At 44.6% G+C, this 15,281-nt stretch overlaps 1 protein-coding gene across 1 annotated transcript in view; it reads right to left on the bottom strand.

Moving 5' to 3' along the window:
- The window catches only part of SPNS2 (spinster homolog 2 (Drosophila)), a gene marked incomplete at its 5' end in the record, with an annotated part of 77,002 nt that extends 62,170 nt beyond the window's left edge, over positions 1–14,832 (bottom strand). Inside the window, one exon of the mRNA XM_009866699.1 lies at positions 14,727–14,832. Coding sequence (XP_009865001.1) covers positions 14,727–14,832 — 106 coding nt within the window. The remainder of the gene's footprint in view (positions 1–14,726) is intronic.
- Between the last annotated feature and the right edge of the window lie 449 nt (positions 14,833–15,281).

The following is a 15,281-nucleotide window of genomic DNA, read 5'->3' as shown; positions in this document are numbered from 1 at the left end:
CATAGGGCATACCAGGGAACTGTCACTGTAATTTTGTCCTGTTTTTTTATTTTTTCCCCTATATATATGTGCTATCGAATAAAACCAAAGACTGAATAATATACCCAAAGTACCTCTGGTCTGGACTAGTACATCTATTTCCACGTTATTCTGAGAATACAACAACAAATTAGGAAGACAAAACTCTGCACCATTTCCGTCAGGTCATTAACATCTTACTGAGTTGCACCTAAAATTATTTCTGAAAGCTAGGACGTGGTTCCCAGTTAGATTTCTAAACCCATGAGTGCCTTGGTCCCTGCACACGCACGCTCCGTGCCCAGTCAGCTCACCGAAGATGTGTCCCCTTGCAATTTCTCCTGCGTTTGACTTAACTGGCTCTGACTGTTTGAGAACTCTGCCGGTGAACACAGCGGAGCGAAAGAGGACATCGTCCCTTCCCAGCCGCAGCCTCGGTGCTCACACCATGCGTGACACAGGGCGGTTTGCTACTGTCCAATCAGCTGATGGGAAACTTCATTAACTTGGCTAGCCAATTAGGATGGATTTGCATCCGTTCTGGTCGATCTTGAATTAGACACGAGATCCCAGGGGTGCACAGGTTGGTCAATAGCTTTGCAGCACTGCAACATCGGGAAGGGACACCACCACGGGATGGGATTTGCGCCGAAACCAACCTGCGCTGCCCTTACAGAAACAGCCAGCCAGTCGTCACCCCTAGTGCTCATGAAAGCCGGCAGCTGAAAGAATAACACTTGTGCTTTTCCCTTTCTGGGTGGTTTTCCAGGACGTTCCGCACACGTGTCACCCTTCTGAGAGCTTCAGTGGCAAACAAAGCTCTCGGAAGGGAGGAGAGCTACTCTTGCCCCGGAGGATGACGCGCCTACCCCCAGGGCTGAAGAAAGGTGTCTTGAGAAAAGCTTTTAAACAACCACAAACATGAAGGATCTTTATTTTATTCTATTCCCTTCCTCTACTCACGACCTTCCTTTTTCCATAGCACTGATGATACCAGGCATGCGCCACAAGCCTTTTGAAAAAAAAAAAAAAGCGAGATTTTTTGAAAGAGCTGGTCAGGCTTTCCCTTGTGCCAGCAGTGGAGCTTGCGTGGCCATCCAGAGAGCAAAACCAGGGCGCTGCTGAGGACTGAAAACCAAAGCTGTATCTCTTCTGGCAGGGTCCCTGCTCTGTGGCACAGCACTGTACAGAAGGGAGGTTCCGCAGGGCAGGACCAGTTCCGTGCCCCTTTGCTCCCAAAGTCTTCTCGACCACAGCGCGCACTTAAACGCGCCAAGAAAGGACAGCCTAAAGCTGATAATGCAGAATAATCTAAATCCCTTGATCCTTGAAATCTGCATTGAGTACCATGAATTAGATTTAACTGGCAATAAAATACTTTAAATCTCTTATTCTCTTAATAGAATGATAAATCATTTGTGTCTTGCATAAAGGGAAACAATGTTCTTTGTTTCCCATTTGAGATAGAGGAAAGGCTGTTTTCATCCTAAAATGAGGTTTACCATCTTTCTTTAAATCCGCACCGCTAAATCCTGCATCCTACCTCAAGGCCCATTTTAATTTCAAATAATTAACTAGTGTGCAATAAGAGTTATTCTCTCTCACAGAGAAATCAATCCTCAAAACCTACTTCCTGCAGCACCAGGAGAGGGAGGAAGTACTAATAAATTCCTTGCTCTCTGTAATTTACCAACAGCAGCAGCTTCCTGAGAAAAACAATGCGATAGGAAGGGCTTCCCCCTCTCTTTAGGGCGGAATCAAGAGCTTCCCGTGCCATGGTACTCTAACTTGCTAAAAGGAACGTCCATCAGAAATACTCTTATCCCAGAGCTTTTGTCAGGTTTCAGGTTTGGTTGGGTTTGTTTTTTTCCAAAGAAAAATTCAGACATAAATAATTATTCCACAGTAAGAACGCCTTGCTAAGCTCCACACGCGAGTCTCTAACAGCTACGTGTGGCATTCGCAAAGCGAGAGGAGTCCTGCAGTGATCACGCGTGCATTCACAGCCACACTGGTGCCAACAATGCCAGCCCAGGGCAAGGGATTCGGGGAAAGCTGAGGCTCAGATGCTGGTTGGGCTGGTAGCCTGGGCCACAACGAGCCCCTCTGATACCGCCACAAGCGGAAGCTGAGGGGACGCCGAGAGCGGCAAGGAGAAGCATCATCAACACCTTGCAAACCCCCCCGGCTCTGCTTTGGGAGGGGGAGGACACAGTTGCAAATCCCCCCGGCTCTGCTTTGGGAGGGGGGGGGACACAGTTCTTTGCCGGCTTACTCCCCAGGCAGCCGGTGGGACTGATTGATTTCTTTTTAATTATTATTACAGATCCTTAGGGGGCTGTTGCAGCATCTACAGTGGGCTTGGTGAAACACATGCTCCCTCTTTTGAAGGGAAAATGGCCACAGTCTCATTTTAATTACACGGCTAGCTAGCGGCTGGCACCGCACTGACAGCCCCGCTGCAAACGCTTTCCACTCTGGCCAGGACAGAGGCATGAAATGAGACAGTGCTCTCAGTCTTTTAATGTTTAATATCTGCCAAAGCTGTCCTACTGAGAGTCAAAACTGAAGACACATCTGCAGATTACATGTTGCAGAAATTGCTCGAGAAAGCATGTAAAAATCGGGTAAACGGGCAGAAAAAGCTTTGGGGTCAATGAGAAAGCTCGCAGGCACTCCGGATCCTGCTCCGGGGTTATCACCCAAGGGCAGGGGCAGAGCACAGCGACAGGGAAGGACAAGGCATCAGATCACCAACGCGCGGTTGTACACGTGCGAATCAGAGTGTCAGGGTTTGGTAAGACACCGCCTTTCTTCTGCAAAATCGTTACCTTTCCAATTCATGCCACACATTTTCAAGAGGCCTTTTAGCAGACCAGGAAAACAGCATCTTTTAACACCAGTAAAACCTCAATGACTGAGAAAATCATCAATCTGGAGGGAAAAGATGCTGATTCATCTTTGTGTATTTCAGCTAACTTCCTTCCCTTCAGATTTTCCTGTATTTCTAAACAGACTCACGTCACCCTGGTCTTACGCTGCCTGCCTCCAGCTACCTGGAGGAAAGCAAACATTTGTCAGACTAAACTGAATTTTAAGGGATGAAAATACATTACCTCCCCTCACAAGAACTTCAAGAGGATGTCTGAAAAACCTCATTTTTATTCATTTGCTTTAAGATGCAGGCAGCACCAACAAGGGGTATTGCTCTCAAAATCCTGCCATCTGCAGCCTTACGCTAATTTGCTTTTTTAGGAATTGAAAGCACCATGGAATGGGAATATGCTAAACTCCACAGAAGATATGGATGCATGGAATGGGAATATGCTAAAACCCCATGGAAGATACGGATGTAAAAGCAGTTGCGGGTAATCGCTTTTGTTTGATGCTAATCCAACAGCCTGGGACTCTCTTATTTTCCTCAAAGTTTTTTCTCCAACCTTCCCCCCTCCCACAGATCTTCGTGCTTGATATAGATCCCTTCGTATTTATTTGTGGAGGGAGCACATACATTTCTTAACGTTGCCCACCAAATCTTTACTTCTAAAAAGCTTGCTGGCTGGTCACAGAGGGACTTTTCAGAATTTTGTCCTGCTCAGTTGCCTACCTTTTACTGAGTCGCCTGTAAAACACAGCAGTGTCTCGTGCAAGGACAGCTCTCGCTATATAAGCTACCATCCATCAGGGACTGGCCCAAAACCACACTAATTTTACAGAGGAAATTTCTGCAGTGCTGACTGCGTTTCACTTTAAAGCGGCAACACAGAAGGAGAGAAAACATCTCTTGATGGAACCTCAGTCTCTCCTTAACTGCGGTGTCCACCTTTCCGCCTACGGCATTGGCAGTGAATAAATAATAACAAGTTCCTCAATAAAAGAAATCTTTCACGTAACCCTAGGAGACCACTCTGTAAGAACACAAGAACAATGGCAACAGATCAGAAAACCGTGCAGTCTTGCATTCTGTCTGCGACAGTGACAGCAATCAGACCCTTCCGAGGAAAGCACACAACATCCCTACACTGGCAGCTCACTTACTCAGAGGCTTAAGCCCTCCCAAGAATTATAATGGGTTATCCACATAAAGATCCGGTCTTTTAAGCTCTGGCCCTCGCAACGCTCCTTGTGCCATTCATTTCCACAAGCTAAGGGTTCACTCCTAAGTTTTTGGAGTGCTTTCCAGCAAACCTCTACAGATTTGTTTCTGCATTATGAGGAAAACATAAGAAAAACACAGAGCCTACCATTTCAAGGCGCCCATCACTTGACCTGCTTTTACATCGTCCCTCATTATTTTTAAGAACGAAAAAATTAACAACATAGAATATCCTATAAGTACCCCTGTAAGAAGGAAGCAAATGGCACACACGTGAAGACGAGATGCGAAGGGCACAGGGGCCGGGGCTGGCTGTGTGGGACAAGACACGCTGGCCAGGATCGTCCCGCGTGTCGCTGCTCCTGCTGTCTAGTTTCACTGTGAGTCACAAATTCTCTAAAAGGCAAGTAAGGAACTGTTTGCGCTCTCACTTACCCCGTACCCTGAACTAATTCTTACTTGCTTTATTACCCCAGTCATTACACTTGCACAGCCACAGACTGCATGTTCAGGCAAAAAACAATTTGCCAGCAGCTGCAAAGGCTGGGAAATACAATACTGAACCGCCAATCCAGGCTGGCTCATAGCAGTGTGGGGCAGGAGGTGTCTGGATGAGCCCAACAGCAAGATCTGCTTTTGGTAGAAAACAAGGCTCTGCCTCTCAGCAGGTACCACACCGTTTTCTCTTGCTGTGAAATCTATCAGGTAACTCCACCCACGCTTCCCTTGGGGGCTGGCATCAAAACTACAAGGGACAGGCTTTCTGGACAACCCCATCCTAACAAGATCCAGGAGCCAGCCAGGAGCATTAGGAACAGGATCCTACGACCTCCAGAACACCCTCATCTCCCACAGCTTTGTGTGACCAGGGTGCTGGAGAGGGAATCTAGTTGCAGTTTATTTAGGAAGCTGTGGTCCGAGCACAGGCTGAGGGTCATAAACTCTTCCTACATCCCATCCAACTCCTCGTGATGCCCATCAGCACTTACCAACCCTCTGCCAGGGTACAGAGCCACAGGCTCGCCCATCAACTTCTCCAAATGCCGGCAATGTTTCAATGGGCTTTTGCAGCACAAAGTAAATATAAAGAAACATTGCCATCGACTGCGATTTGCAATTACGCACCAAGTAGTAGCACAAGAGAGCTGAACAAACAGAGGGCCACAAACAAACACCTACAATGACAAGCAGGCCTCATCCTTTGACGGAGATCACCGAGTAGGCAAGGAAGCCTCTCACAATTTTAAGTGGCTCGCGCTATTCAACAGAAACTATTTGCTGATTCGATTTTGGGGTCAGTATTTAGCAACACTCTTGCCTCTCGCTGTTATGAATGGCAATTCAGACAAAGAGCAAGTGTTTCAGAGCGGCTGGGTGGCCTTCAAAAAGGGATAAATTCATTTAAGGGAATTGTTGAAATACTGATGTATCCCAATGTTTCATTTGCCACGGTTTGTAAAAGGAAGAAAATCATAACTACAGTGGAGAATGAATCGAATCTCTGTTTGTCTTAGAGTTGTAATTTCTAAGATTATCACCCACATGAATTTTCAAAGTGTTGTCCCTGACATGCAAAACCACTTGAATACCAAGTTGAACTGCAGCACAAGGAGTGAGCTTTCAACTAAACTTGCATCTCCGACCTCTGTGAAAGATCCCAGGGTTAACTGCAGTTTCAGAAGCCACGGTGCATGGCTGCAACCCTGCTTTAAGTAATCCCTCATTTTTATGTTTCTTCTGACCAGCATCTTTCTAGCAGAACGAGTACTACTGGCTGACAACATCCTGAAATGAATACTGCAACGCGCAAGGTTTGCGAATGCAACGCCTTCATGCATCATCAATTACATTAATGGGAAAGAGGAAAGACAGTATTTGGTGAATGCAGAGATTGTGAATATATTTAAAAAGCCCATTTCAAGCAGGTCTAAATGTGTAAAAGGAGAGGCTGATGACTGACCAGTGGCCCATCTGAAGCTCGTTTGTGTTCAGCGCCTCTTCTACTCCCCTCCCCAGAGACCGCACCATCCTCACCATCCAGGGCTGCCAGCAGAGATCCCTCTGCAGCTGAAAAGCGAACCTTGGGGGGAAACTTGTCCCAGTGTTGCCAGCAGGTTATTTGTCTGGTGACTGGACATTGGGGTCTAGCTTCTGCACTGCGAATCCATACCGCACAAGTTCAAGAAGTACAAACCAGGAAAATTAACGTACCTGTTACACACAATGTGAACATTTTCTCAGCTCGGTGTGTCCTTTACTGTACCGCCCAAGCCATGGGAAGGTGTAACAGCAGCAGTTGGTAGGAATATCTCACTGGAGAGCTTTTAGTGCAAATTCAATGTCCATTGCATAATATCCTGTATTATATTAGCTTTGCTGTCATAAAACATCCTCAGTGAGAATGAGGGCAACTTTGGACAACTTGCTTTTCAGGAAAATCTATTTTCTCTCTCCACGTTTTTTTCCACGAGGTATTTTAATATTTTCTCTTTGTCTTGCCACCCTACCCCCCAAACATGACATTTTTTTGTGTCACACTTGTTAATAATTTGCCGTGCTATTAAATTCACAGGTTTCAAAGCAGTTAGCGTGCTGCATGATTGCTATGTTATCCGAAATGCTGGAAGCAACTGAAGGCTGTAGATAAATCTAGTCAAACACTCGCAGGTTTCTCACCATAATAACTCTTTGCATCAGCCCTTCTGAACCAATATCTATTTTTAGTATCAGGTTTTTAAAGGATCCTTAACTTAATCACTAATTTTGAGCTTGCCATTTATCCTGGGAGCAATTTTGCTGGTGGAATTAGTGCCACTTAACCACTTGGATTTGCGGGCACAATTAGTAAGTTGAGGATTTCTATACCCTAAACTACACCGTAAAACAGAAGGTTGCTTTTAAAAACAGCCCATAGGCTTAAATTGAATGCAGCTAAGTTCAGTGACACTTCTTTAAGGCAACTCTTTGCAGGAAAAGTGTATTCCTATTAATGTTCAGCACTACTGCCCACAAAAGCATCGAGTTGCCACAGTCTGAATTCAGGTCATCTACAAAGAAGAAGGCAAAGATGCAGGAGGAGAATATGTAAAGCAAATCTTGCTTCTGTAAACATTAGTGGATGAAAAGGTTGGAAGGAGAAAATGGTTAAAACTGCCCAAATGTTTAGTTAGGAATAACCTAACGTATAACCGAGTCGGAGAATAAAAGAGGTGGGAATAGAACTTTCCTTGGAAACAATCTTTCCACTGAAAACCAAAGCATTTCTCTGCTTGCAGCAGCAAAGAACACAAGAATGTGTGTGAACACCTCCTCCTCCCATACGTGCCATCAAGTGACTGCTTGTTTTTCATCTGAGATTTAAAAACCTAAGGCATTCTCAGTCATTTGACTAAAACGTGAAAACAACTGAAGACAGTTTTAGCTAAAAGTGTTCACATTCATTTACATCCTGAGGTAAGGAACGCAGTACAGTCAGGAATATTTTCCCTCCAAATCCAGGTTCCCTGCATACTCTAAGCAAAAAATTGGTCTGTGCTCTCTAACTTCCTACCAGCATACAGGAAAAATCCTCGAATATGCATACACATTCTTTTGAACTAGTGCAACACTACACCATTCATGCAGTTCGGAGTTACTTGTGTTAATTGGAATCTAGTTCTGCAGGCTGGTAACGCTACCGAATACCAGAAGGAATGTTCACTTTTTTACGTAATTGATGCCCTGGAATTCATTTTCAAAGCCAGGTGTATGTGTCTACAAATGAGTCACTCTTCCTCAAGCATGTACGGGTCTATCCACGGCAACGGCTGCAGCCCGCACGGCTTCTGCCTTGAACACAGCACCCACTTCAGCACCTTGGAACAGTCAAAGGCTCCCAAAGTTGTGCTCCACAAGGTAACAGCAAGTTTTTTGCAGGCAGTTGTGCAGCAGTATTACTTTTATAGCGGTCTACTGATAGTTCACTATAATAAAAACTGAATCGTAGGGGTGCAGAGTGCTCTGGTAGACAGCCCAAAAAGTTTGGGAAGCACTGGTTTGGAGGAAAAGCCACCTGGAACTCAAGACAGGACATTAGAGAAGCAAAACGATCGTATGAACTGGTCTAGGATCCCAGCAATCCTACCACTACGAAAACACCCTCGTACTTCCAGAGTCTACTAGCTGCCTGCTGTCTTACCAACCAACACCAGTGCTCCAGAGCTCACATTTTTCACAACACGGTTTGCTGCCCTGCAGAACCGTGGGTTTGTGCTCTAAGATGAGGATTCTTCAGGTGTGGGAGGCAACACAAAACCAAAACAATCTTAAAATAAATCTCTTCAGAGAGAACACTTAGGGCTCCCCTGGGATGAAGCATATTAAATATGCAAAAGATACTACAAAAGTTAGTTCTGTTTTCTCACTCTCAGTCAATAAAAGACCTTGATCCAACTTCTCTTGAAGTCAAAGCAAAAAAATCTTCCCCTCTGGGCTAACACTTTTATTCGGGCCCAATATGTATCAGTAGCAACTGTATGCAGAGATTTCAGTTAGGGTTCAGCGAAGAAATAAAAGGCTCCTGATTTAGTCCATATAGAAACCCTCCTTCGGTCACCACACTTGAAAATCAAACTTAGAGGCTCAGCGAAAAGCAAGAATTAAAGCTAAGCAGGTTTTCCGCTTACTACCAAACGCATTTAGTGTCACTGCAAAGGGGACGAAGAAGAGTAAGCTACTTTATTGAATATTGAATATAAGTATACACCTCTCTTCCAGAAACTGGTAGCCAATAATGTCATTAAAAGAACTCTTAATGTAACTCAAATGTTCATTTTCCTCTTTTAAAATTCTAAATATGGTGTTGATGAAAAAAAGCAAAAGCAGCCAGTCTAGCCCTTCTGAACTATTTGTGCATGAAACACAAAAGGCAGTGCAGATGCCTGCGACATGAGATTGCATAGCTGGTATGAAGAGGAAGTTGTTGTTTAAAAGAATGACACAACACCAACAAAAATCCCATCCTCCCTATAAAGAGCTTGAATGAAATTCTGAGGTTTCAGGAACGTGTGTAGGGGAAGATGGACAGGCTATGCTAAAAACTGTTAGCACTCTGGGTGGAATGATAACTACTCTAAAATTTGTGGGAAATCTTTCCCGACATCATTATAATAAATTACAAAAGTGAACACAACCTTGGCAAGAGGTGCTTGAGCTACAGCCTAAGGGGAAACAGGCCAATATCTACTGACAGAACAGCCGTGCCACAGGCAGCGCGAGCACGAGTTTCTCTTGCAACACCCAGCCCAGGCACCTGCCCTGCCTGAAAGACAAACCTTCCTTCCGCAAAGCAGAAAGATAAGATGGGAAAACAAATTGTTATGCTGGGTTAGTGGCCATGCAGTACCATAAAATCAAGATTTTAATGAATATAAGCCAGTCTGGAGAGTTTTCCCCGTTCTGGTAGCCTGCCCTCACTTGCTGACACATACAGTAAAAAGACAAAGTGCAAAACTGGCTCAAGAATTTACCTCCTGTCAGCAGGAGGTACAGACATCTTCCCCCTCCCTTCCCTGCCCCTTCTTCCCCACCAACGATTATTTACTTTGCAATCTAGGGCTGTCGGGTGAGAGCACACACTGTAAACAGGGTTTTTATAGTCTGCTCCTTGGTGTATGGGGGACGGGGCTAGGGCATAAAAATATTTTCCTGTAACTTGCTCACTGATTCGTGAAAATGCTTTCATTCTTGATTGCAGGGGGATTTCCAAATAGGCTTAACTGCTGCCATGAATCAGACCCTCGGAGTGCCATGACTTCTTAGCGTATCAGATACCGTGCTAGCACACAGGGAAAAAGGGCTGTCGGAACTTGTAAAGGACTTATGAGGGAAATAATCAGGCTCTGCACTACTTCAACCCACTCTACCTTGATAAGCAAAAGACTTAGCCTTCTCACAACATTAATCGAGGCACATTGAATGCAGAGCCCTGCTTTATCATCTTTATTGCTTAAGCTGGAGCTGTCCTACACAAACTGTTTAATCCCTAGATCCCCAGCATGCTACAGAAGGCTGGAGAAGTTCTGAAAAAATCATAGAAAATCATGTACGGAGGGGCAAATGGGGGAAAAGGTTTTGCTCATTGTTCATCCAACTTAGAGAGCTCCACTTTGTCATGGCACTCAGAATGCCAGGTTGTCAAAGCAGTAACCTGGATTTAAGAATACTCAGCATGGTTAGGGGAAAAGAAGATGACAGTGGCATGGACTGCTCTGGTAGGACATCGTGGTCCAAACCATTTGCAGTCATAAATCAAGAAGAGCAACTACAAAGCATTCTGCCTCACGTTCTGGATTGGACACCTGAGAGACGAGGGCCTTTGGAGGTGGCTCTGGTGTAAAAAGTCACTCGCTCTAACAGAAAGTCCATGAATTTTAAAAAGAAACCAGGAAAGTGGCCAGAATACAAGTTCTTCTATTCTAGCAAGAACAGTTAAATGGGTGCAGTAGGAAGTGAAAGATGAAGACTTGATTCAGTAATGCACAGTACAGATGAGGAGCGAGACAGTATCTGTTCAGGTAGAAGCAGATGGTAGAAAAGAAACATGCAGCACCTGCAGCTCATGTATATACATATTCAAGGTTAACATCCAGAGCAGGCAGACTCTGCGTGGAATAAATAAAAAGTGTTAGAACAGTACAGGGTCTCATCACAAGCCAAGGACAAGGAGATGGGCGTCAAAATGAGCCGAAAGAAAAACCTTCAATTCAGTAATTTGGATTTATCCCATCATTGCTTTCCACTATTTCAAGTCCTCTACTCGCTGTGCATGCTTACAGCTCCATTGGTACAGTCTCAGCTCACCAGAGCTACCAACTTATCTGCAATCTAGTGCAGGGTTACACTAGGTTAGGCTCAAGGGGCAGGGTTATCTCAGGTAGCTACAGGTTTCACTTGAATGAACAGAGGTTTTTGTTGGAATTGACCCTTACACTAAAAATGAGTCCACAAAAAGACTTAAGAAAGTACCTGGCGTTGTTAGGCATCCCGAGAAACCAGGGGCTGCAGGGCATTTGGGAGAATGCCCATCTGTCTCCACGTGAGAAGAGACAAGTTCTTTCAGAGCCCTGGCTATCCATGATTATTCACATTTAGTCAGCCCTTCCAGATCCCTTGCCTTTACCTGCTTCTGACCTTATGGAGTAAACTTCTGGTTACCAGGGTTTCCTCTAATGACATCCCTGTGCCCTTTCTGAAGACAGACACTTTTCCTCGCTCTGCATTTCGATGGAATCCTTGCCGTCCCCTCTATTTGATGCCTCACAGTTTCCCTTTGCTGAAGTCTCCACTGATTTCTGTGCCTTCCCCTGAGCTGCCTAGGCTAGAAGATGAAGGTGCCCATTAACACAGACCAGTTCTCTGGGTCTGAGCATTAACCTCGCTGGATGCTGCGTGTTGAGGAACCGATCGCAGTTCTCATCCTGGCTCTGCCTCAGCCTCGCTGTGTGACTTTGGGCAGGTCGTTTCTCCTATCTGGCTTTCTTGGTTTCCCCATCTGCAGAAAAGGGCAAGCCTCGTTATCCTTCCGTTCATAAAACATGCCAAGATCTACAGAAGACAGGTCCTATCGAGAGCCAGGCACTACTATTATTAGAGCTCTGGTGTGCTAAAGAGACACTGGCCTTAAGAGACACAAAAGCAAAACAAATCCAAGGGCACAGAAAGCAGACAGAGCCATAAACCACAAAAACATGAAGGAACAAGGGGGAAAAAATTCCACTGAGAACCAGGGTACAGCGCTGGGGCGCTGCTCAGGTGGTCTAAGTGTATATGGAAGGATCATACCATTTTGAAGAAGTTCTACAAATCCAGTTGTCCACCTTCTCAGTCTTTCTGTTTTTAGAGACGTATGGAGAGTCCAAATTGCTGCTCCTACCTCCCTCCACACATGGAGAAGGCTTTTTGTATGGTTTGCCTTATAAATGTGTTGACTGACTACAGCTGTACATGCTCTACCACCTTCTGAGACCGGCCAGGATTATCCTTTCTCCAGCTGGGAAAAGCAACCAGTAAGAAATTCAAAGCACAACAAAACTTGGATGCAGACCTGTAGGACATTTAAGTCAACTTAACGAATATTTATGTAGCTCTGTGTGTAGGGCTTTAAAAAGGCAGATCAGCACAGAATTAGAGCATCATCGAGAGCTCCCTGAGGCTCTGGAACCGACATGGTAATGTGTCTGCTATTCTGCAATGCTACCGGGCACGCAGCAGTTGTGACACACCTGTCCCAGGCCCCCTGCTGCAAAGACTGCCATGTCCTGCCCCTTTCCAGTATGGATGAGGCTGGAGCGTCCCCGGGATTTTTCCATACACAGCGTTACGGTACCCCTCTGAGCAGTTCTTGTTATGTCTCCTCGGCAAAGAGCAGCTCATATCTCAGGATTAATATAAAAGAAGACAAAAATTTGAATCCTGTCTATGCAATTCCTAAGAAACCAGTCACCTTAGCTTTCCAGAGAGCAGGAGGAGCTGAGAGTGTAAGAATTGGCTTTTGCATGTTTGCAGTGAGGGAACTACAGGATCGGCTGTGCCTCCAAAGGATGGGTTGTGGTATGAATTCAGGGTCATATATTGCCTCTGGTGGACTTCTGTCCCCCTTGCTGTCTGAGTTTTCAGTACCATCTCTTCCAAAAACTGTGTGCAGCCTTGTTGCTCAGTTAAAAGGATTTTCTTTATCGTTTTTTAAAGCCTGTTTGATGAGTGATATGAACTGCCAGCAAATATTACGTTTCACTCCCCCTCATTAACATTGTAAATTAATTTAGGACTCATTTAGATGCAGGATTAACAACCTGAGGACTAATCCACTCTTTATTCAGAGGACATACTCAGGATGAGCAGTCTTTCGTCTCACATCACTTAATTAGTTAGCAGGACCATCTCTTGGGAATAAAATGATATTTCTGTCTCTCTGCTTGCAAAGGAACTGCTCAAGGTTAAGGCAGAGGCCTGGGAGACATCAGTCCTGGTCTCGGCTCTACTCTAGGTCTCCTCTGCAACCTTGCTGAGACGCTTTTACACTCTCCATTTTCCCCAATTTGCACATCTAGAGAGGTCAGACTTAGAGAACAGATAGAAGATTAAAAGCAGTGTTTATGGTGTTTTAGGCCAGCATATTTTATTTCACCAGGGTTAAGGGCAGATGGGCCATGGGCCAGCTGCCAATGTAGAAACTTGCTAAGCTGAAGCAACACATCTAATAAATTTTCAGTTATGTGCTCCTACCCTTACTTAATGTAAAATGGTGTTTTATTTTGTGATGACTACGTTATTACCTATATTGCAGGAGCAAAGTCAAGCCCTCAGTTTTCAGATCAGCAAAATAACCAAAAGAAAATGTTGCTTTTCTTAAAGCAACAGTCATCAGTGACAAAACTCACAGCACACTCGGCAGCAATCCTATCTCAGTGGCTCTGTTTTCAGATGCCCTGTACGTTTGCAAGGCATAAATAACATTTCTTGCAATTAACAAATGAAATGCTCAGCTGGAGCTTAGCTCTCACTTGCTGTCAGTAAATCATCTGCAGGAGGATTTCATCCACAGAGGGGAACGAAGATTAAATACATGCTTTGGCAAGTGTCGGTCTCCACCAGAATATTTTCTTGAAGGCACTTTGTGTCTAATAATACATTGAGGACCCGTTCCTCCGAGCACAATAAATAAACACAAGTGATTGCTCTAAAAAGCAGCCTGAGAGACAACCAGAGCCACTTTGCGCATAACTGACCGAAGCTGCTTACAATCAGTTACACTTGTAAAGCTCAGGCCTCCTGTTCTGGACACGGGCTGCACACATCAGGGTGGGCATTTTTAAAGCTGTAAATCAAACTGTTATTAATTGTTTGTGCTGCATTACCAAGAAGCAGTAACCCCAGAGGAGGACGCTGCTGTGCCCATGGGCTGCAGAAAATGAACAGAAGGAGATGCCGCAGTGGTTTGTGCCGTCTGAAATCAAAGGCCACACGACAGAGCTCCAGAACATTCCACCTCTAGTGTGATCATAAAGAATTTTGATTTTAGACACTTTATTGTTGGCTACAGTTTCTCAGACAAGCTTCTGACAGGCATCCACTGTGACAGCATAAGAAAAAAAAGCATGGAAAAAAAGTCTTTCTGGCACACTATTTCTAAACCTAAATGAGTTCCAATTTTTTCAGAGATATAATCGTTCCAGTGTGGTTCCCTCAGACAGATGACAGTGGCAAGACAACCACAGCACCACAAATCTATGACTCCAGCTAATAATTTTGTAGGAAGTTTCCACATCCAGACTGTTTCTCTCCCTAAAATCCTGAGTTTGCTCTCTGGACAGTCCTTTCAACTCCTTCTCCTATTTGAAATTAATTGTCATAAATAATTTCATTAGGTTTGTTTGCTTTTTGTCCCTTTCTGCACTGAAGTCCTTCTGGGTCCAGATCAGCAAATCACAACCCAAAAAGCCCTTGTCTTCTCTTGTCTTCCTAGTAAGAGTATGTTTCACAGCCAACGTGCCCAAGGGCTGTAACTGAAGCAATCTGAAAGCATTGAGAAGAGAAAGGTTGCAAAACCCATCAAGAAAACAAACGCTCTTACCTGTCTGTAGCAAGCCAGCCCCGCTGTCTTTGACTCCAAAGTGCTGCTGGATGTCCAGTAACACACCTGCGAGGAAAACAGAGAGAAGAAACTCAGTGCCTATAGCCTTTGAAAAGCACACCTCTCAAACCTTTGGTGAAGCAACAGCAAAGCCTCAAATTCCCGTAGTTTAGACACACAACTTCCAGAGTTTGCACATTGGCTTCTTTTCTGTATGTGCACACTCGGTAATTTTGGACTACTACAGTAAGAGCAGAGGTAGGTAGCTATAACACCATGCAAAGAGTTTGGGAATGAAATCTTCATCCATGAGAAACTCATCTTTCTTTTCTCCTTAAATAAGATCAGCGTATTCCTTTTTTTGGTGTGTTTTCCATAGAATACAGTTCCCTTCTATTATTTTTACAGAAATACAGGGGAACTGATTCTGCACCTCAGGTGCTTCAAATGGTTCGACAAGACAGACAAATTGAATCCAAGACAAGTTTTAACAGGTCTGGGTTGGGAAGAGATATGACACATTGATAGGAGCAATGATGGAAGTTTTCACATTTA

The sequence above is a fragment of the Apaloderma vittatum genome, unplaced genomic scaffold (genome assembly GCF_000703405.1).
Source record: "Apaloderma vittatum isolate BGI_N311 unplaced genomic scaffold, ASM70340v1 scaffold13323, whole genome shotgun sequence".
Lineage (NCBI taxonomy): Eukaryota > Metazoa > Chordata > Aves > Trogoniformes > Trogonidae > Apaloderma > Apaloderma vittatum.
Note: the sequence above shows the minus strand (reverse complement) of the source record. Positions and strands in the feature narration are given on the sequence as shown.